The sequence below is a fragment of the Grus americana genome, chromosome 12, assembly GCF_028858705.1.
Source record: "Grus americana isolate bGruAme1 chromosome 12, bGruAme1.mat, whole genome shotgun sequence".
Classification (NCBI taxonomy): domain Eukaryota; kingdom Metazoa; phylum Chordata; class Aves; order Gruiformes; family Gruidae; genus Grus; species Grus americana.
Window position 1 is genome coordinate 15,717,577 of NC_072863.1, and position 21,146 is coordinate 15,738,722.

Consider the following 21,146-nt stretch of genomic DNA (forward strand, 5'->3'; position numbering starts at 1 on the left):
AAGAATCCCTTGCTCTGGGACAACCACTGAAACTGGGTAAATGTGCTGGGGAGAATAGTTGCTTCTCTGGCTTCTGTGTGCTCTGAAAATACCAGCTGAATCAAGTCCTGTAGGTGAGAACAGTAGAGGAACACCTTATTTGTGGATATGGATGGGCTTTTGCGTGGGCTAAGCACCAACTGTTCAGCATCTTTTGTGGACGGATCCAGCCCAACTGATCTGAAGTGGTATGTGCTGAGTGAAAAAATACATATCTGAGGGAGTTCCTGGACATAATTTGATAGAAGAAAAGGAGAAGAATGAAGCGTTCCTGTAAGAATCATTTTCTTTGCAGGGGAAAGCTATCGGTGCTCTTCCCAGAGCAATTCCAGGAACTGTAATTATGCTTTTGTATATCAAAGGAAAAGTGTGTTTATACCTGACCTGGTCTCTGGGGAGATGAGATGTTCTGTCTTGGGAAATCGTCACCTTCAGGCTGGCTGCTCTCACATAGCTATTGCAGAGCACAAATTTCCCCTGCGGTGTGGTTGTAGCGACCTGCCAATATTCACCCAACGCAACAGCAGTCTTTTCTGCTTTCCTGGCTTTTAGGTCAAACTCTGGTTGTCAAATAGTAGTAATGCTAATGGGACAGATTCTTCAGAGCTCAGGCTGTGATTTCCATTATATAGCATTAACTTCAAAAAAAGAAAAGTAGTAGTATCCCAGCAAAACACAAAGATAATTTAGATACAGGGTAGTTACCTGTATTAAAATCTAGATTGGACATGAGCATCAACAGCTCCTGGTCTTCCTGAACTTGTGTGCAGCCTTTTGTTAGCATCCCTGGGCATTCCCCAGGTCTGCTGCAGAAATGGCTGTGCAAAGCAACCGCTGTCCCAGTGCAAGGACAGCCGTGTGCTGTGCGCTTGGGCTTCTGCTTCAGCCTGGGTCCTCATGGTTAATGGTGCAGTTTGAGCCTGTGTTCAGGTATCTGAGAGTTCACTGGTGAGCAAAGCAAGTGAGAACTATAAAATGCTGGATTATAAAAATATTATGCAATTCAGCTAACCTTATTTCCCCTTTAACTGCCAGAAATAAACTTCTTTGATTAGGGCCCAGCTACGTTTCCTTCTCTACTGAAATAATTTCAGAAAAGCACAGCCTGCTTCTAGAACGGGCCTTAAACCAGCTTTTTTAAATGAAACATAGTTAAACAGACCCCTCAGACCCAGCCATCCTTCCTGCCCAGGGCTGCCGGACCGGCTGGATTTTCACGGCACCCCAAGCCTGATTTGGGGGGGCCGTACAGCGATGCTGAACAGGAGGACCCCGCAGCCCGGCTGCGCTCCCCCGGGCGGCCGCGGACACGGGTGGGTGTGTGCCGGGAGGGCTGCCCGGCAGCTGGTGCTCATTCCCTGCTGAGCAGCACCATCTAGAGGCTGCTGCCTTCCCAGGGCGCCGGGCAGCGGCAACGAGCCCTGCCCGCCTCCGGGGACGGCTGCCGGCTCTCAGCCGAGAGCTCGGCATCTCCCGGGCAAGCAGTCGGGCAGGGGCTCTGCCCTTTGGCTGCTCCTGGCAGGGAGATGCCACGGCTGTAGGAGCACCAGCGTGTGCTGGCTCTGGGGCTGCCTCCAGCCCTCCTCGGTGGCAGGGGGAGGTGAAGGATTTCACTGTTTAAGGTACTGCAGCCCTGGCACTAGCAGGAATGACGCCTGGGAAGCACAAACGGGATGGGGTGTTTTGGCCAGGCACGGGTGACTCTTTATTTCCAATGCAGTCTGCACAGGTGGAAGCTGGGAGAGACCCCCGGCGCTGCATGTGTCATCTCTGGCTCTTTTCACCAGGTCTCTTCTCAGACACCTGAGTTAAGCCTCATTTGGTGCGATTCACCCCCAGGAAATCCAGGGGCTGAGCTGGGAAGCAGGTTCAAGAGTGTTTGCACAGCTCCCTCAGTGGAGGTATTGCTTAAAGCGAGGAACAGGACAGTCGCAGCTGGGCTCTGGGCTCTGGAAGCACAGCCACCAGACGCCACTGTGCCTCTCTGAGCTCCAGCTAAGGTGAAGCTTTACTGTCTTTCAGGGTCACTTCTTTTGCAGATAGTAGTGACCTACAGTTAAACAGAGTGAGGGTCTGAAGATGCTGACAAGTGGCAGGGGGAGTTTCTGGTATGCTTTTCTTTGTTGGGTTACTTAGAAAGGACTTTGCTGGGGATGAGGGCTGAGGTCCTCTGAGGAGGACCTTGTTCTTCAGCTCCTCATGAGGCTTTGTGTTGCTCATGTCCCACAAAGCCACTCTGGGGGGAGGAAAGCAGATGAGCAGTTAGGCTCTGGGAAGGAGTGGGACATTGCAGGCTTCACAGGTGGCCTGAAGGGAGGGGAGGGGGGGAGGGGAAAGAATAAAATCCCCTGTGGCATTATGCATTTGCCTTTATAGAAGAAGTAAACCCTAAAAGTGTGCAGTATCTGAATGCCTAACGTAGAGGAAGAGCTGGGGAAGTCAAACTGCAAGCCAAGTCCCTCTGCTCCAGGCTTGCTGGAAAGGCTGGTGAGTGGTAATATGATCAAGCACCAATTGCCTTCAAATAAGTGGAAAACCAGCTCCAGGGCAGGTACAGCTGACAGGGTACCTGCTGGCCCTGTCCTAGCATATTCAGGAACAGATGAGCAGCAGCAAGAGTCCATGCACATAAAGTTAAGACTCAGAGTTAAGTGTTTGCTAGGTAATGTTCTCAGGGGGAAGATAGTAGTTTTGCTATAGCAGTGAAAGGAACACCCTAATCCTTAACTGAGTTTACTGATAACCACAGTAACATCATACTTACCCATTTTTCAATATATCAGATTAATTTTTAATATGACCTTCTAAGCTGAAGAAGAATTGGCCAGGAAAAACAGACCTTTGTTCTTCTGCATGCAACAGTCACCATGTCTTAACATGAGATACCATTAAAGGCCAAATTCCTAGTAACCTCAGCAGAAACACTAACAAGCAAAGGAAAGACCAGCAAGAGGAACATCTCCCTGTGAGAAAGAGGCAGGCAGATTCAATGAAATGTGAATATTATTTATTTAGAAAATGATTGCGATATCATTGGTGGCCATCAGTGAAACAGAAGCATCCATCATCTAGCCTGGGGCTAGCGCAGAGCTAATGCTCACATTTCCATGTCCTGTACGCAATGTACTCAGATGTGTGCCATTCGCTGCAGCCCTGAAGCATAACTAGCATGTAGCAAAGCTTTTTGTATTTTGTATTTTCTAACTTGTTTAATTACTAACTTTAATTATTGTCTGTAATTTTTACCATGAGGGGATAACAGCGCAGAGACCTTTCACGCAGTACCAAATGGATAACTACTGTGGGGCTACTTCTGCTACTGAAGAAGTCAGTTCCATCATGGATGAGGGAGAAGAAGGGGTAGCAATCTTTTGGTGTCCTGGCGAAAGACCTGACAGAGGGAAAGGGGTGGTTTCTCATTTTTCACACGGATAACAAGAATGTGTGCCTGTATGGGAAGGGAAGTCATGGGGTGGAGAGGCGAGCTAATGGAAAGTTATGACAGTGGAAAGCAAAGAGAATCTTGCCCAGACTTCTGCATCTCAAGGTCCTCCAAGGCTCCCTGTTCTTCAGCAGCTTTTCAAAACACACAAGTCCTTACATGCAAACCAATCATAGAGGCAGCAATGATGTGTTTGCCTGTACACTGGAAAGACTAGAGGTGATGAGAAATCTTCACTCAGAAGGAGGGGTCATCATGTTGAAGGGAAAGGCTGAAAAACACCAGCCTCTGTACCACACAGGGTGTTTTGCCCCCCTTCGTGTTGCCCTGTGGCTGCATCCCATCCAGCTGGTGTCTGGAGCAGGGTCCTTCACTGCCTGCTAGAGAGCTGCTCCAAGGATCCCTGTCTGTCCTGTGACTACCGAGGAGTCTTCAGCAGCAGGCTTGGAGTGTTTCGTCCTTTCTTTGCTAGTTTATGTAGAAAATCAGGGAAAAAATGAAGTCTAAATACTGAACTCCTCTGAGAGCTTCAGCTGTTTTCCCATGTGAGGTTTAAAGGCTCTAACTCGTGTCCCTGGTGAGGTCTCAGAGGAGTTGTGGGCAGGTCTTCTATGTGTCCAGGGACTGCATCGCTGGTTCTGACATGCAGGGAAAGTAGTGACTTTCTCCCATCTTTTTGATACATCCAGATATGAAAACCACCAAACCTCCAGATTTTCATAGTCTATATCCTTCCTGTGGTTAAATATCAGACACATACTTCTGTTTTAAAAGTGCAGAAATGAACCATCCTCGTAGATATTTGACTACACAGTTGTGCAGTGGCTGCTGCATTCACCTTTTTCCAGGAGCAAAGCAAGCAGCTGTTCTTTGGATAAAGCAAAGTGTTTTGCTGGAGAGCACTGGGATGGGAGTGAGGACACACTGTTGATTCACAGCAGCATCTCCTGGTGACTTGTTCCTCCTTGTGCCTAGCAGGAAAGTCGGGTGAAGAGAGAAGCCAGACTTGCACCTCTCCATCCTTCTTGATGGAGAAACTATGAACTTTGCTACTCGTTAAGTTAAATACAGATGTTCATGGTCTCCTTTGAGCAATGTTCATTCACCTGAAAGCCAAACTGAGGCTCTGGCTGGATTGAAATATCTTTTGGGTGAGTACTGGATCCAAACAACTAACTACTGTCAGTGCAGCTGACCTTGGAGATTTTTATTAGCTAATTAAGATGCTACATGTAAAGGACAGAACTGAAACCACAGTCTCAGTTAAAATTTAGCTACTCTATTAATTGAGTTGAGGAAGTCTGGCTTACATCCTAAGCTGTTGGCATCCTGTATAGCTATAAGAATATTACCATTTGTTTTACTGGAGAATGCAAATAACATCACTGCCATACTGATGGATGGCTTAGCATGTAACAGGATGGGGGGAAAGCTGGTAATTTTATACAATTTTATAAATTTTGTGGGGAATCTCTGCAGTGCTTTCCAGGATGCAGGATGAACAGGGACCATTTTTTGTGTCAGTTGCAATGAAAATAAAATAGAGATTCTCAGGAGCAGGGAAAGCAATTTTCACGTAATTGATGTTGTGAAGCTCATCAGAAATCCTTCACTTTTAGGGCTGTTTCAACAAAGAAATGACAGGTTTTAAAATCCTCCCACACAATGCAGTCATATAGTAGCATCACTAATTGTTGTGATATAGTATTATTTACTCCCAAGCACTGTCTGTCTTATCTCTGGTTTAAAGCACACATGTATGTACATGTTTATATCTATCGATCTGTCTAAACCAAATCTTTCTGCTTAGCTAGAGAGTCCTACGGTTCACCTGAAATCTGCCTGTGGCACAGCACTGAGGGAAATGTTAAGCGGCAACTGCAGAGCTACAGCTCAGCTGAAGCTGCTCTTTCTCTTCCTTTGCGAGCGGGTACTTCCACCACAAAGCCAAATATTTTAGGGAGTAGAGAGATGCAGTTCTGAGGTGTCTAGGAGAAGCTGACACCTCTACTTCTGACAATTTTTTTCTGGAGCATGGAGACAGTTTTAATTCTTTCTTCTCTATGGTGATCCACAGAAACACTGTTCCCCAAAGCATGCTCTTTACCTGGTCGGCCAGAGAGTTTTGTCTATTTTATCTTTAATCCCAGTTTGTCTGTCTATGCAGCGCGGACATAGCTGGCTTGTAGATCTCACCTGGTAATACTATTTGAACTCTGGTGACTACTCAAATGCACCAATGACTACTTCAGGGGGTCACTTTTGAATACAGCAGCTGTTCTTTCCACCTTATCCTCTAAGTTTTGCACTTGCAGACAAATATGCAAAGCCCCTAACTTTATCTCACATTTTCACAATAATCTTCAACAGCAGCAACAAAAAGCAGAGGCAAACAACAATTAAATACATGTATTTCTTCCAGTTGCTTCATTTTGATTTATCTATCATCAACACAGTAGTTTTAGGTAAAAAGCCCTCAGAAGATTCCCTCTTATTAAAGGAAAAAACCCCACCTGTTTCTTGCCTATAACCATGACATATCAGAAATGCGAGTTTAAGTCCCTCCTTTGCCACCATGTGGACAAGTTTCTATGACGCGGGCAGGTTCTTTAGTATCAGATATGGGAATGGGAGTCCTAGAAGTATTTAGCTGAATCTGTTGGCTTCTGACTGCTCCACTAAGACCTTCTAAAAGGTCCCTAGTCTCTGTTGCCAGTTTCTCGCAGTGCCTGGACAAAGATTTCCCAGAGAATGAAAAGAGGAGGTCTGCCAGGGCCTGGTTGGAGCCAGAAACCTTTGATTTCTAAGTTATTTTGAAGGAGTTTGGGACTTTGAGACCTAACCAAAATGAGAACTGTATTTCATAAATTGGATTACTATCAGAACAGAATTTGCATTCATGTCCGTGAATGAGCTTTGGAAGTACTTTTATTGCTGTACTGTCCTTTCAAGGACTTAACGTTAGTAGCAGGCGATGTAGTTGTATTATTACGGGTCTGCCAAGAACAGCAGCCTTTGAGAGAGAGGTTCACAGACCTGGGGAGAGGAAGAGTTTACACTCAGTGTGCACTCATGCATATGAATAATGGTAACAATTATATTTTCACTCTCGTTCTCAGCCATTTCTGATGGACCACAGTCATAGCACTGAGAAGTAATTTTTTTGTTCGCCATGTCACTTTTATAACTATCAGATATCCTTTTCAAATATGTTGGGTTTGGGGTTTTTTTTGTTTTGTTTCCAACTCTGCAAGATGAAGGTAAAATGTGGTCCAATTCTTTGCTGAAATAATGACACTAGATCCCGAGGGCTAGTGCTGAAGCAGCTGGGGAGCTGTGAATCTCCCATCAGCAGGTGTATCACGGGGGACAGAATGCAAACAACATCACTCTGTTGTCACCTGACCCCAAGCGTTGGGCAAGAAGGCTGTAATATAACAATGTGCCCAACCTGACTGCCAGGCAGCAGAAATGCTTTCTACAACAGGAGAGCCATGTGGGTATGGTCATAATCCAGCCCCATAGCAAAGGGCACTTTCCCTCTTATTCTCCACTCAAAGCCAAAGGTGAATGGTTCACACCAGGCCCTTCTGAAGAACTTACTGGAGACCCAGGTTTCTTTCTGCTGCTTCTGCGCTCACCTGTAAGCAAGGCATGGCTGTAATCCTGCTACTGAGGGTATCTTTTGAAGGAAAAGGGCTGTCACCCCAAAGCTAGTAGGCATAAAGTCTTACAATTCCCATTGCATAAAACAACATCCTTTTTATGAGTAGACATTATTGAAGCCATAAACCCCACGCGTGTTTCTGTAGTCTATAAAACGAGTCTCTAGACCTGTCCAGGAAACAACTACTTTTCCAGTTTATTTGTACATGTGAAGTTGAGGGCCACATTTAATGTTTGTCGCACAATTCCCTGCTATTCAGACGGATGGATTTCTCTTCCCCAGTGCACTGCAGCCCTGGTCACATCCCACCCTGCCTAGAGATGAGTATGCCAATCTTGAAACCTGCTCTGCTGATACAAGGTATTGCCCAGTTGTATTTGTTCTGGCCACCGTCTTGCTTCCAGTGGTGCCTGTGAACACAATGAGAGAACATGTTTTTTTCTATGTCACCTGCTGGGACCTGGGGCTGCCTGGCTGTCCCTACTCGGTGCCTGCAGAGCGCTGGGGGCCGCAGGACAAACCTGCTCCAGAGGCAAGCTGGCAAAGATGTAATGGGGGTGATGGCAGGTAGAGTTTATGCCTGTGCCTCAGCTCTAATTGGTTTTCTGGTATAGGTGCAGGTAAATTCCTTAGAGAATCAGATAGGGAAGACAAACGCCTAACAGAATAAATGCAGAAGACCCCATGTAATCCTAGATGAATGGTTTAGTGCCTCTGCATTTGGGTATAAAGGTAGAAATGTCTCCAGTTTTTGATGGTTTTCCTGGGCACTTAGAGCAGCCCAGTTGTTTTGCCTTTGCTAAAGATTTTTTTCTTGGAAAATGTCTAGTATTAACTAGAAAAATAATCTCCCCTTTGTGACAAAACCATTTTGGCAAAGGTGGAAAGCGGTTTGTGGCCTCAGCTAAACAATACTGTGAAATTTTATCTAATAATCTAGTGTGAAATTAGTTAGACGTGACTTTTTTTGCATGCGTGATCAAGTTACAGTCTAGGAACAGATTTTCATCTGGTCTCAAGTTCAGAGGTATACCCTGGCTGCACTGATGCTGTGAAATAAAACAAGCTCTACAAGCCACTGCAGTTGAATGCGGGTGCCAGGCATTACGGCAGCATGCCTGCCCAAGGCATAAGTCCATCCTTTTGCAGCTTACTGCTAGAGTAGCTCAAAACTGGGATTTTAATGATATTTCTGAGGGTTTTCAAATTCCGAGCACTTTTTACACACATTGCCCATCATGGCCAACCAGTGCTGTGAGGCTGCTGCTCCCAGCGTGGGGTCTTTCCTGTGCTGCCTGATGCACTGGATTGGGCTGTCTGGCTGCTTTTTATATTCTTTAGAAGATAAATGTCACCCCTATAACTCTCCAGCTTCACAAAAACCTGTTGTATTTTCCAAAGTTAACTATAACCCAAATAGCAGTGGGAAGGGGCTGTTTTCTGTGTATTTGTGCTAACATAGACTATTTTTTGGAAAAGTAGCACACCCCCCCCCCCCCAAGCCTGCAAAACAAATTCACAACATTCACTCTGTAGTCAGCATTGTTTGGCTGGGCAGAGGTATAAAATGTCACATATTTCTTTAATTGCACGTAACACGTAAGACACTGATTACATTTGCCTCTAAAGAAAAAGGGGATTTCTCTTTCCTTCTGTATCTAGAGTCTCACCTGTAACTGGTAAGTATGAGTTGACTGGTATCAGCTGTGGGAATGAAGCCTTTCCCACTCTATTAACGTAGGTGCCTCAGGTATTTCACAATGCATGTGGAAAGCAGCCACTTCCATCAGTAGCCCTATGTTTTCTTTGCAAAATGACAGTAATAATAGTGGGAGGTGGAAATTAGACTGTGAGACTTTGAAGCTTCATTAGCTAATAGGGGTGTCTTAGCTCTTTGCTCTAACTTACCCTGGGATGTGCAATAACAACAGGATCGTAACAGAGAATATACACCTATAATGCCCATAAAAATGGTTTCTTTGCTAACCCAAAGCATTAGCATTACTCTGGTTCTATATCCACAGAAGCTGGTGGGCAACTATGCAATGCACTCTATGCTTTGTATTGAAAAGTTGGGCTTTTGGCCTGGAGTATCATGAAGAGTTAGCCAAACCATTCATTTCACCCTTTGTGAAATGCATCTGTTTCTTTCTGGGGTGTAGAGGTTCACAAACAGATAAAAAGAGAGTATTTCTAGTATTGCTGGAGCCAAGAACATCAAGAAACTGAAGGAGGAAGGGTTTGATAGGAAGAGCTAAAGTCTTTAATTAGATCAACTGGCATCACTGGAAAAAAAATTGGACAATGTTCCAGCACAGAAGTCCTTATTATTCAGCAAAAGAGATCGAGAGCCCCTAGAATTGTCTGTTTGCTCAAGCACTATCAGATGGTGTAATAAAAGATGTTATCGCTCCCTACAAATGCCAGTTCTCTTACATAGGAATTGTCTCTCCACGCTGCGAATCCAGTCACAAATGTTATACATCCTTCCCTCAACCATGGCTAACCGTGACTTGAAATAGAGCCCTGTGTTACAGCTGCTCTTTCTTCTACTCCATCTCCTCTGGGGCTGAGCTCTAACTGCATAGAAACATTTATTAATCCTAAGCAAGTGGTTAACAGCTTCAAAGCTGATGCTGCACAGCGCTGCTTGTTTGTTGCTGGGAAATCTTGTTTCAAAAGCCAGACCCTCAGGGTCACTTGGTAATTCTGCAAGATCAGGCCTTGTAACCTGAGTCTGTTACTGGCATCAGTAACCAGAGTCCATTCTCCACTCCAGTTCCTTTTCTGATTGTCTGTTTTCTATCTTCCTTTTTGATACATTACCATGGAAACAAACCTTGAAAACAAAAATTCACGTGCAGGTGGCTTTGTTTTTAAATATTATCTTTTCCGTTTTCACCTTTCCGGCTCTGCACATGTTGGGAGGGGATTCTTTTTCTCCATCTGCCACTAGATGGTATTGCTTCAGCAGGCACCTTCCCAACTGCTCTGCACCCTTGCTGGGATGCAGACCCCCAGAAAAAGAGTACCTCACCCGCACAGGTTCCGTTCTCAGTCTGAATTTTGAAATGTGCCCCCTATGCCAAATGAGCTCAAATGAACCAAGTTCAGCAGTTACACAATGGGTTGCGTTTTCATGTTGCTTTTAATCTTTTACAGGCAGGCTGCAAGTCAATTCACAGGGACCTGCGGCACGAATGAAGCTCAGGAGGAAAAGAAAATGCTCCAAGCACTTGGAGTTGCATGGCCAGAGGTACCAGACAAGCAGGCTTTCTTGCTCCATTTGCCGGACAGAGAGGAATCCCTTCACCGGCAGGCAGTATTCTCCATAGAGCTCACCGCTGGAGCTGGTATGGTGTCCCAGGAAAGGAATTGCTCTGCACGGGGTTTATTTTTTATATTCTTCAAGCATCCCCTGGTGATTGTTGTTGAGGACAGCATCTTAGAATAAACTTATAAAACCTGAAGCAAACTGACAAGACTTTGTTTGCTCCAGATCTTTTAAAATAACTGACACCAAAATGCAAATAAAAAGCTCTTTTTTTTTTCTCACAGTTGCAAAATTTTCTAATAGTTTTGTATTTCTCTTATGTGCTTATGAAAGAAAAGCAGTTAAACATGCAGGAAATCATTCAGCAAAATTGTTATTAGTCTAGTAGGTAAAAGCACCAATGTGATGAGATATGAAATAATTTTGTATTAAAAATTAATGACTTGAGCTGTTAAGCCTTGAGTGATTTGCTACTTTCTAATGATTGATATGCATCTTTATGGTAAGTTTATGTGATGTAAGACTTACTCCACTTTTATGTTTCCTTGTTTTGTTATTAAACTGTCTTATGTCATTGCTTTTCCTACTGGGGAAACAAAGAAGAAAGTCAAACCAGAACTGGAAAGAACATCTTGTATCTAGTGATTAAATGTTCACTGCACTTACCTTCATATTTTTCAATCATCTGATTTATATCTTAACTGTGCATTGATTTTTTTGCCAAATTATTTTGTTCGCTAAGTAATCCATAAATAAACAAAACCTGCTCACACATTTGGGTTGGATTTTGTGAGTGGCTAGCTGTAATTAGATGTTTTTAAGAACTACTTTGAAGCTTTAAGCTCATATTACGGAGAAAACCCTCCTTCCATCCCCATCCAACCGGGTATGGACTACAAGGCACCCCCCTGGTCCTGGTCCATACTAGGCCCCTCCTGCCCCCTTTGTGCAAATCATCTCTCTTGCTGGCTCAGGCAGCATTCAAATGAAATGAGAGGAGGGCTGTCATGTTTTAAAAGAGCATAAAATCAGTTGGTTTACAGTGAAAGTGTGACTACGAGTGCCAGACCTTCCTCTGTAGGCACTGAACAGCCGCATCTTAACAGGAGGGAGCTGCCTGCTAAGCTACGTTCATTGCTGAAAAAAAAATGCATCTAACAAAATTCACCTTCTTGCTCACATCTACTGGAGAAAACATAGTAAAGGGCCTTGCTATTCACAACCAGAGGAGAGAAAATCAGTGCTGCAGACAATTTTGTTCCTTCCCTCTTACTTTTACACACTGTAGCTGCTGGTGCAGTGCAGTGTCCATTGCTTCTAGACTGGGAAATTCACTTTGGTTAAGCTCAGAGAAGCAAGCTCACAGCAGGAATTACCAAGAACAAAGTGCTTGTTTCCAGATCTTACTGCTTGCAAGGAAAACAACCCTCTTGTATTTCTTCTTTTCCAGGGTCACAGGTAGAAGGATGCCAAGCTGGCCCATGAGAGAAAGAAGAAGCCACCGTGCCGTGCCACGTGCTGTATGGCACTGCAACAAGGAGCAGGACAGAAGCCGTGGTGCTGGGCTGCAGAAACGCTGGATGTCTGCACACTGTAGGAAAACACGAGGAAAGAGTCACGTGTGGAGTTAGTGACTCATGTAATTATGATTTGGCATGGCTGAGTGGTAAGACAGCAACATGGTTTTACCATAAAAGGGGCAAATATGTTATTGCTGTGGTATATGAGATTCAATTAAATGGTAACGTTCAATTAAACGGCTTCCGGAGCTGTTGTTTGGAAGTTGCAATGCTTTGTGTTCCTGCTAGAGCTCTTCATTGAGTATAAACAATTAATTCCCCCACAAATGAGGCTGATTGCATAGCACAGAGATTGTAACACTCTGGTCTTCTCTTGAAGAGCTGGGTTCAAGTCCATGCCTTGGCAAGTATTTAAGCGGAGTAGAGCAGCTTCAATGGGCATGTGAATTAATAGCTTAAACAGAGCATCATCTGGGAAACGCTTAGTGCTCAGCCAGGCTGCGGGAGAGTGAAATCTGCTGCCGTCCTTGGTCTCTCATTTGTAGCACCTGTTAGTTACGTTGGGGACTGCTTCTCTTAGATTTTGACCAGAAATTTCATCTCTGGCTGGAGATGGAATTTTGATTAACTTTAATGCTGGGAGAGCAGGAAACCTGTAAGAGAACAAACCTCCCTCCTGACAGGACAACATAGAGAAACTTTGCACGTTCCCTTTAGAGAACGCCTTAGCCCTTGCCAGTGTTTTTTTCATTTATAGTGTTTTGTACTGGTGAGTTTATCAAAACATCTCAATAACTCTTTTTTTCTTTTTTTTTTTTGGCACCGAGACTACTGCCATTTGCTGGAAAGCCTTGACGTTCACCCGATAACATTCAAGCATCGGTGTGCTCCGCTGCAGTTTCGCTATGCACAGACACTTGGCATCTCCCTCAAGGAAAGCACTCCAGGCGGCACTGATTGCGCTGCTGTTTCAAGCCCGCGGTCAGCCTGCGCGGGGTAGTTTCCCTGTAGAGAGACAACACTGTCCGAGCACAGCAGACAGCACGGCCGCAGCCTAGGCCAGGAGGCGATGGCCGCCACCACGCCACTCCCTCAGCCCCGGCGGGGCCCGGCTCCCTCCGCCCGCAGCTAGGCCGCGACAGCCCCGCGGTTGCTATGGAGACGGAGGCGCGCGGCGCTGCTGCCCTGCGCATGCGCCCTCCACTCCGGCGGGCTTCCGGCAGCCCAGAAGCTTCGGTGGAGCGGGGCGCTGAGGGGGTGGTGGCGGTGATGGAGCGTTACAACCAGGCGGCGCTGAGCGCGGTGCCCGTGCCCGACTTCAGGCAGTAAGTCCCGGGGAGGGGAAGGGAAGGGCCGGGCGACGGGAGGGACAGGTACCCCTATGGGGTGGCAGGGCCTGGAGATGGGCCGCAGCCTGGCCGAGGGAATGGGTGTCTGCTAGGCCGCGGCGGGCGGGCACCGCTGCCGGTACCACCAGCCCGGAGTGGCGGCGGCTGTAGGGGGGGTGCAGCCCCCGGCGGCTGCCGGGGAAAAGTGTCTGCCCGTCCTGCGCGTTTGGCGAGTCAGGGGGAGCGGCAGCCCAGGCCTGGAGGAGCCAGAGGGGTGAAGGAGGCCCCGGGTTTGGCTTGGCCGTGCTGCGTAACCCTGGGCAACCCCAAACCCGAGCGTGCCGCTGGTCTGCAGCTCCCTTTAGGGCTGAGGTTATACGCCGGTATTTGGGTTTGCTGCCTAGGGAAGCGGTGAAGGTATGTCAGTGTAAGAAAAGTATTTGTCAACAGTGGAGTTTTTAATTTTGGTAATAAGCTGAAGGTCATGTTATTCTTCTGTGGGTTGATTTTAAATAGAGAATAGTTTCTAGTTTCCATAGGGAAAGTTTGAATGGGGTTATGCTTTCCACCCCGACAGACTTTGAGACAAACTCTAGTAAAAGGACAAGATTCTGAATGTCTTTTTTTTTTTTTAAGCTACTTAATATGCTACCTAAATGTATGGCAGTACATGGTCAGTAGAAAGTGCTGTTGGTTTTAGTGTCAGAGCTGTGCGTGGCTGCACGTAACTGTCTTTTCATGACTGTCAGCGGATGAGATTTTTTTTTTTTCCCGCTTCCACTTATTTTTCCAAAGAAATGTCAGAGATAAAATGTGATTTCAAGCAATATACTATGGCACAAATATGTCTTGGTAAAACTTTTTGAAACTATATGAAAATTGCTGTGGAGGTGCCTGGGAGTTTTAAGAATCATGTATCTCTGACTTGAATTGTTTTTTATGCATGTTTGTGTTTCAAAGCCTTAAGGACACATGCTATTGAATCTGGTAGTCTTTGAAAGTCAGAAGGGTATTGCCTGGCTTACACGCTTACTTCCGCATAAAATAATGCAGTCAGCCAAGCAGAGTGAGTGAAAACTGCTGGAAGTACACACAAAAACAAGCCTTGTGGCCTTGTGTAGTGACTTGTAAATACAAAACCTGTTCTAGCAGACCAAGTTCAGGGAGACCTTACCAAGTACATAATATTTCATTGTGATTCTCTTGCTCAAGGTCGTCTAGGTTTAGGTCTGTGAAGGCAAAAAAGTTACTAATGTTTTGGTGTATTGGCTCTGTGTTCTGATTATTGCTACAGTTATTCCAACTTTCTCAGTGGAAACTGAGAAATTATTTTAACTAGAGGAACGATACCTAATAAAAAGGAACTTCACTTCTAATAGTAAGCTGCTAAAGTCATTCTGCCTACTTCCCTGTTTCCTAGCCTGTAGAATTTGTCATCTTCCTAGACTTGTAGTTATTTTTTCAGAAAGAAAGAGGGAACTTGGCAAGTTTTAATGCAGAATTCTGTCATATGACAAGTGCGTGTGTATCTAATATTAGATACTTAACAATTATATAATAATACACTGATAAATGTATTAATGCAAACCTCCTATGCTTGCAAAGCAATAACAGAAAAATAGAAATACTCTTTTTAATCTTGTTTGTGAGCTTTGACTGCAAGAATCATTACATCGTTTTGAATACTGTGATTTTTGTGTTGCAGCCAACAAATGCATATTCAAAGTCTTTATCGCTTCCAAATGACATGCGTACTCAATTCTTGAAAAATAACTGGCTTCTGTTTGGGACGAGTTCTTGTCCTCTTTCAGGCATGTATATTGTGACTTTCTTCTATGTGTAACTTTTCTCGTTTATTTCAGAAATGAGGGTTCATTAACATCAACTTTAAGAACACTTCTATTCTTCACAGCTCTAATGATCACATTACCTGTTGGGCTATATTTTTCATCAAAGGCTTATATATTTGAAGGTAATTCTGTTTCTGCCAATTAGCGTTACTATTACAAAAAAGAGGAAAAGCACAGTCCTCTAATAGCATCTTTGTTCTCCTTCCTGTTTTGAATATTTGTTTCCTTATGCAGACTAAAGGCCTTCTAATGTCTCATTAGAACAGAAAATTGTATAAATGGTCGATGCATCCTTCCCTGCAGTGTGGTCTGCAATTTGATATTTGCTGTTTGTTACACAGTGGTTTATGCGGTACACAGCTGCATCATTTCCCTCACCTAAAGGGTATCTAACACCACCCTACAGCAGGCTTTTATCAGAATCATCAGGGGTATGTTTCCTGCAGGTGTTGCAAACTAATTGTGTATTCAAGACAGAATAATGTTGTTTACTGGGTTTATTTTTTGCTTTTTAAAACATACCTGTATTTCTAAGTATAAACCAGGTTAAGTCATATATCCAGTTTCAGATATTGAATGTGGTTGCTTATAGAGATTTCTTGTAATTTGAAAGGGGAAAAAAAACAAACCCAAAACGAGATTTTAGCTGTTTATTTGGAGCAGTTCTGTCAAACTGCTAATAACCAGCCATGTTCTATCCTTGATTCTGCAAGGCTTTAATAATTTCCTAATACTGCAGGAGAAAAGTATCTCCTTCAAAAGCCGGGGGGAGGGAGGGAGAAAGCAGCTGCTTTTAAGAGCAGTTTGTGAATATACAACTGAGTTGTTCCAAGATGATTCTCCTTTGATGTGTACTACCGAATGTAGTTCTGAAGGCTCAAGCTGAAAGCTTGTTAAGTAACTTGCAAGATTCTTTTTAGCATGGTTGGTTTTTTTTAACCTGAGATGTAGCAAGCTGAGCCTTAACTTTGCTGTGGCAGTTAATGGCAAGATCTGTCAGCACAGACAGGATTTGGTTTGCGTTTGGAGGGTAGTATTTTTGGTGTGGTGTAATGTGTGGGGTCTGTTTGGTTGTTTTGGGGTTTTTTAAATGAATGAAATGATATTTTGGTATTTGGTCTGCTGATATTTGAAGGCTTATTTCATATGAGATGAGTTCATGTGTCTTAATTGGTGAGGAATTATTGGTTTATGGTCTAAATATAGAAGGTAGAAGTCCTCTAAATTTAATTGTTGTTGTACTGTTTTATCCTGTTATAGTGGCAAATAAATTATATGATTATCCCCTCCTCCCCTCCATTTTCCTGTTTCCTGCCCCACAAAGAGAGTTACACTTATGAAAAAAGGATGTTGAAGTTTATTTGGTGCTGGATGGTAGTAACAGAAAAAGTGAATGTTACAGAACTCTAAGCTGTTGACTTAAAAACTAAAGTATTTTATCTTAAATATTGAATAATTGCAGTGTTGCTTTATTCCACAAGCAGTTTCAAGGTCTGTAGTTACCAGGGTGAATTCTTTCCTGTGAATCTTTCTGAGCTCAGTCTTTTGATACAGGAGTAAATGTAACTTTGGTCTTTAGGAAGAATTGTGATTTGCTGTTTCAGTGTTCCTAATAACTAATATTCTTTACTTTCTTTATTTTCTCAGGTACCTTAGGAATGTCCGACAGAGACAGCTATTTTTATGCTGCCATAGTTGCTGTAGTTACTGTTCACGTGGTACTTGCTCTCTTTGTATATGTAGCATGGAATGAAGGTTCTCGACAATGGCGGGAAGGCAAACAGGACTAGAATGAAGATCATCATCTGATGCCTACAGACTGTAAATCTATTTTTTGTGAGCTGAAAGAAAAGCATTCTTCAAAATGTATACTACGCATGCACAGCTATGAGGCTAATGCCTCAACTCTGGTTAGAATAAGATTTGTCCTCATCTTGAATGTGTACCAGTGTTTTCTGTAATGCTGATGGAAGTTGTTCTTTAGCCAGCCTCTGCTAGGTTGAGCTGAGGAGGTCTTCACCTGGAATTAGAATGAAATAATTATATGTTTTTTAAAAAAATCCTGTAGCTATTTTTGCCATTCCTAGTATTTTTCTGGCTTGCTCTGAACATAATATTGGCATGAAGCAAGCATTATATTTTCACGTAATTAAATTGCTAGTTAAAAAAGCTACATTACTCACTATCCAACTGCAGTGGAAAAGATGGGATTTCACTTTGCTGTGGATGGTTTCCCGATTTACGGGTATTGTGGTTTGACCCCAGCCGGTAACTAAGCCCTACACAGCCGCTCGCTCACTTCCCTCGTGGCAGGGTGGGGGAGAGAATCAGAAGGATAGAAGTGAGAAAACTCGTGGGTTGAGATAAAGACAGTTTAATACGTAAAGCAGCAGTCATGTGTGCAAGCAGAGCAGAACAAGGAATTCATTCCCCACTTCCTGTCAGCAGGCAGGTATTCAGTCATCTCCAGGAAAGCAGGGCTCCATTATACCTAATGGTGACTTGGGAAGACAAAACACCCGTCAATCCAAACGTCCATCCCTTCTTCCCCCAGCTTTTTATTGCTGACCATGACATCATACAGTATGGAATATCCCTTTCATCAGTTGGGGTCAGCTGTCCTGGCTGTGTCTCCTCCCAACTTCTTGTGCACCCCCAGCCTACTCGCTGGTGGGGTGGGGTGAGGAGCAGAAAAGGCCTTGACTCTGTGTCAGCACTGGTCAGCAATAACAAAAAACATCTCTGTATTATCAACACTGTTTTCAGCACAAGTCCAAACCATAGCCTCATGCTAACTGCTATGAAGAAAATTAACTATCCCAGACGAAACCAGTGTTGTGGGATAGACATAAATATTTCTGAGTTTAGATGTAATTGCAGAAATAGAATTGGTTAGAAACTCAGGTAATGTCTTTCTAATGTGAAATACAAAGAGTTTTTTGTTTTCAGATGTAATTTTTTATTACCGTGTAAAATTCAATCTTTAATTTCCTTTTGGGAGGATTGTCGTATTACTGCATTGCTCATCTTTCCACTCTTCTGCAGTTAATCTTGAGGATGCAAAGGAAATGGCATCGCGTATTTTTTTATATGTCTTTACATTTATGTATCTCCTTGATAATTGCTAAAGGATATAGTTGGATTTCCTGTGGTAAAGTAATATCAGTAACAGCTATAAGCCACTCTCATGGCTAATAGAGGAACAAGCAAGCAAAAACAAGCTGTAGCCATCTGCAAAATGTCCTTTATGAAGCAGAACATGAGTAATCACATGGAAAATTTTCTTCTCTTCATACATACTAACTTGTACACTGTGAAATTATAGAATATGTTGATTGTTTTCTTTTTTTCTTGGTTGTGTGGAGAAACTTGCTGTAGTGAAACCACAGTGAGATATTTGTGTTGTAGGATAACCTGAATTTTATTTCACTGTTGTGCTGTTGTTAGCAAGCTTTCAGTCTATAGATAAAACATTTTCCCTAAGGTGCAATGCATAGAACTTACGCTGCTGATTGCTGTTAAGCTGTTGTGCTTGAGGTCTTTCTGTTAATTTGAGATTTCCGGTTTGTTGTATTAGTTGAGCATTTTTTGGAAGTGGTTTGCTTAATATAGGGCTTGGAATGGTTTTGGTGGTACATTTGTCCATGGTAAAACATCCATGAATGAGACAAAAATCAGTTATCTGTGCCCAGTGGCTTGAGGAATGTGTTCCCAGGTCTCGTTCTCTCATCTCCACCCCAGTCCCGGGCATGCGCAAGCATATGCACCATATCATATTAATGCAAATCAATTTTTACATTTTGTTTCTGAAATGTTAGCTTTTTTCATCCAGAAGCCATTGTCAGGTTACTGCCAGCGAACTGGAGAATGGTACGTAGTACCTGAAGTACAAATTTAGTTTGTACGTTGGCATATTGGCTTCCTGTTCTCCAGTATATGAACTGTACATTGTAGAATACTGCCTTCTAATAAAGGAACTGCCCCGCAATACAAGATCTGGTAAACAAGCACTTGTGCTGAACAGTTTTTGAATGATCTCTTTAATACTGCTCATGTATAGCACAGCTTACAACAAATAGATCAGCTATAGCACTGTTCAGTAGCGCTTTTTTTTGTTGTGGGGTTTTTTTTGTGTTTTTACTCCATTTATAGTGGAGAATAAATGGGAACATAGCTGTCATGCTTTACTAGCTGGGTCTTGTGCTATATCTATTTTATGTTTCACATACCAGGATCCCTAGACACTAAGTTAATTTCCTAGGAATAATAGGGAAATAATTGCTTATTATAATTGTTTAGTTACAAAACTGAAAAGTTGGGGTAATGAGCTGAGCATTAATCCATCCATTGGAAGATCTTCTTTGAAGAAAATGCTTTCATCCACAGTCGTCTTGAGAAGAGGCAACATGAGTCTCTGCATAGTAACAGTCATGTACTGGGTTTTATGTTGCCTATGCTTGGAAGTTGAAACAACCACTCAGGTAAGTGGTGCAATGAAAACAGTCAAGCAGTGGAATTAGACCATGACGAGGGTCCTCAAAACCAGAAACTGCAGCCATGCAACGTAGAGTGTATGTGGAGTAGATACCCTACTGGGACTCCTGTTGTGCCTTACCAATACTAAGGTTTATTATTTCAAGAGCTTTGTTGTGTTCTCTTTAGGTTGAGTGTTTCCTTGTGTGTATCTGATGTTCCTGTGTAATGTCAAAGCTAATTCTCATGGCAATTTTTAATTGTTTAATGGCTATTGCGATTCTTCTAGAGTTTTAATAATACAGTACTGATCAAAGTTGTGGAGTGATCAATATTCTTGTTGCTTTGGTTTTTATTTTCTATAAAGTGGTGATGTGTTTTAAAGTGGTACTGTAAGTTTGTTCATTTTATGACTAGGAATGGATTTGAGACAACTGTTGTTAAAAAGACAAAATTGGGAAAACTTGGTCTGCATGAGCAATTCAGTACTTCAGAACTGCCTTTCACTTAGTGGTCCCTCATGTGTTTGTATAGGTTGACAATTAGGCAGTTTAGTTAAAGCAAGCAATTGTATCTAGCAATGAGCAGGTATCTTGAGACTGAGATCGTAGCAGAAATTTTCTGGAATATTTTCCAAAACTATAAATAGTAAAGGCAGTGGGGGGAATTGAGAAAGTGGAAAATCTCAGTGACTTCTCAGAACTAGTTTAGTTTTCTTCTGTCCTTCTTGTCATCTCTGTTTTTTTAAATGTATGCAGAACATTGTGGTGGGTAGCCAGCCTATGAAAGTGTGCAGGTGATAGGCTTTGGTTTGTGGTTAGGGATGCCCGACTTAATTCATCTGTTAATTGCTAGCACCAAGTAGGAAGTCTCCAGAGAAAATGGTGATGTTGGTTATCATGTTGTTAACAGGAATTGTTTGTCATACCCTAACATTGATTAATGTATGTGAACTTTAAACAGCTTTGTAGTGTATTTGACACAAAACCAAATATTACTTACCAGTTTTTTGCTGTCTAAGAGAGGGCCTAGTAATAACTCACTTAACATTAAAAAGCAAACAGAAACCCCGCAAAAACCCAAACTAACCCCTCAGAAACTCCAGCCTCCTGTGTAATTTTTACAGTGGTGGTTGTTGGACGCTATTGACCTGATACAAAGTTAAAGGCTGTAATTTTGCTAGGCTGCTAATGCAGCATGACAAACTAGAGGGCAGGCTTTTCTACCTGATTCCCACGATGGGAGAGGGGAAGTTGTGGTGCTCGCTGAAAAAGTTCTCAGTGCATTGGTGAACAGTAAAATGTTTGATGTTATCGCAGTTTTGATGATTTTTAGACTGCTGCACAGTTATTGTAGTTAAATAAACTGTGCTTAGGGTTCTGATAGCCCACGCAATTGGACGGGGTGTGCTCAGAGCCTCAGGCAGGGGTAGTGTTGGTAATAGTTCAGATGAGTAAGAGATGGGGAAGGAGAGGGCCCTTAAAACAGTGAACTAAGCCACATGTGTATTAGTACAAAATAACATAATATGGGTAGGACTTGAAATTTCGGTG

The 21,146-nt window shown here is 43.2% G+C and overlaps 1 protein-coding gene across 1 annotated transcript; it reads left to right on the plus strand.

Moving 5' to 3' along the window:
* The first annotated feature begins 13,115 nt into the window (after positions 1-13,115).
* On the plus strand, positions 13,116-19,977 carry VMA21 (vacuolar ATPase assembly factor VMA21). Its single transcript, XM_054839316.1, has 3 exons — positions 13,116-13,267; positions 15,133-15,242; positions 16,768-19,977. Exons 1-3 carry the CDS (start codon positions 13,134-13,136, stop codon positions 16,908-16,910), a joined length of 387 nt encoding a protein of 128 aa, XP_054695291.1. The 5' UTR covers positions 13,116-13,133; the 3' UTR covers positions 16,911-19,977.
* Positions 19,978-21,146: the final 1,169 nt, after the last annotated feature.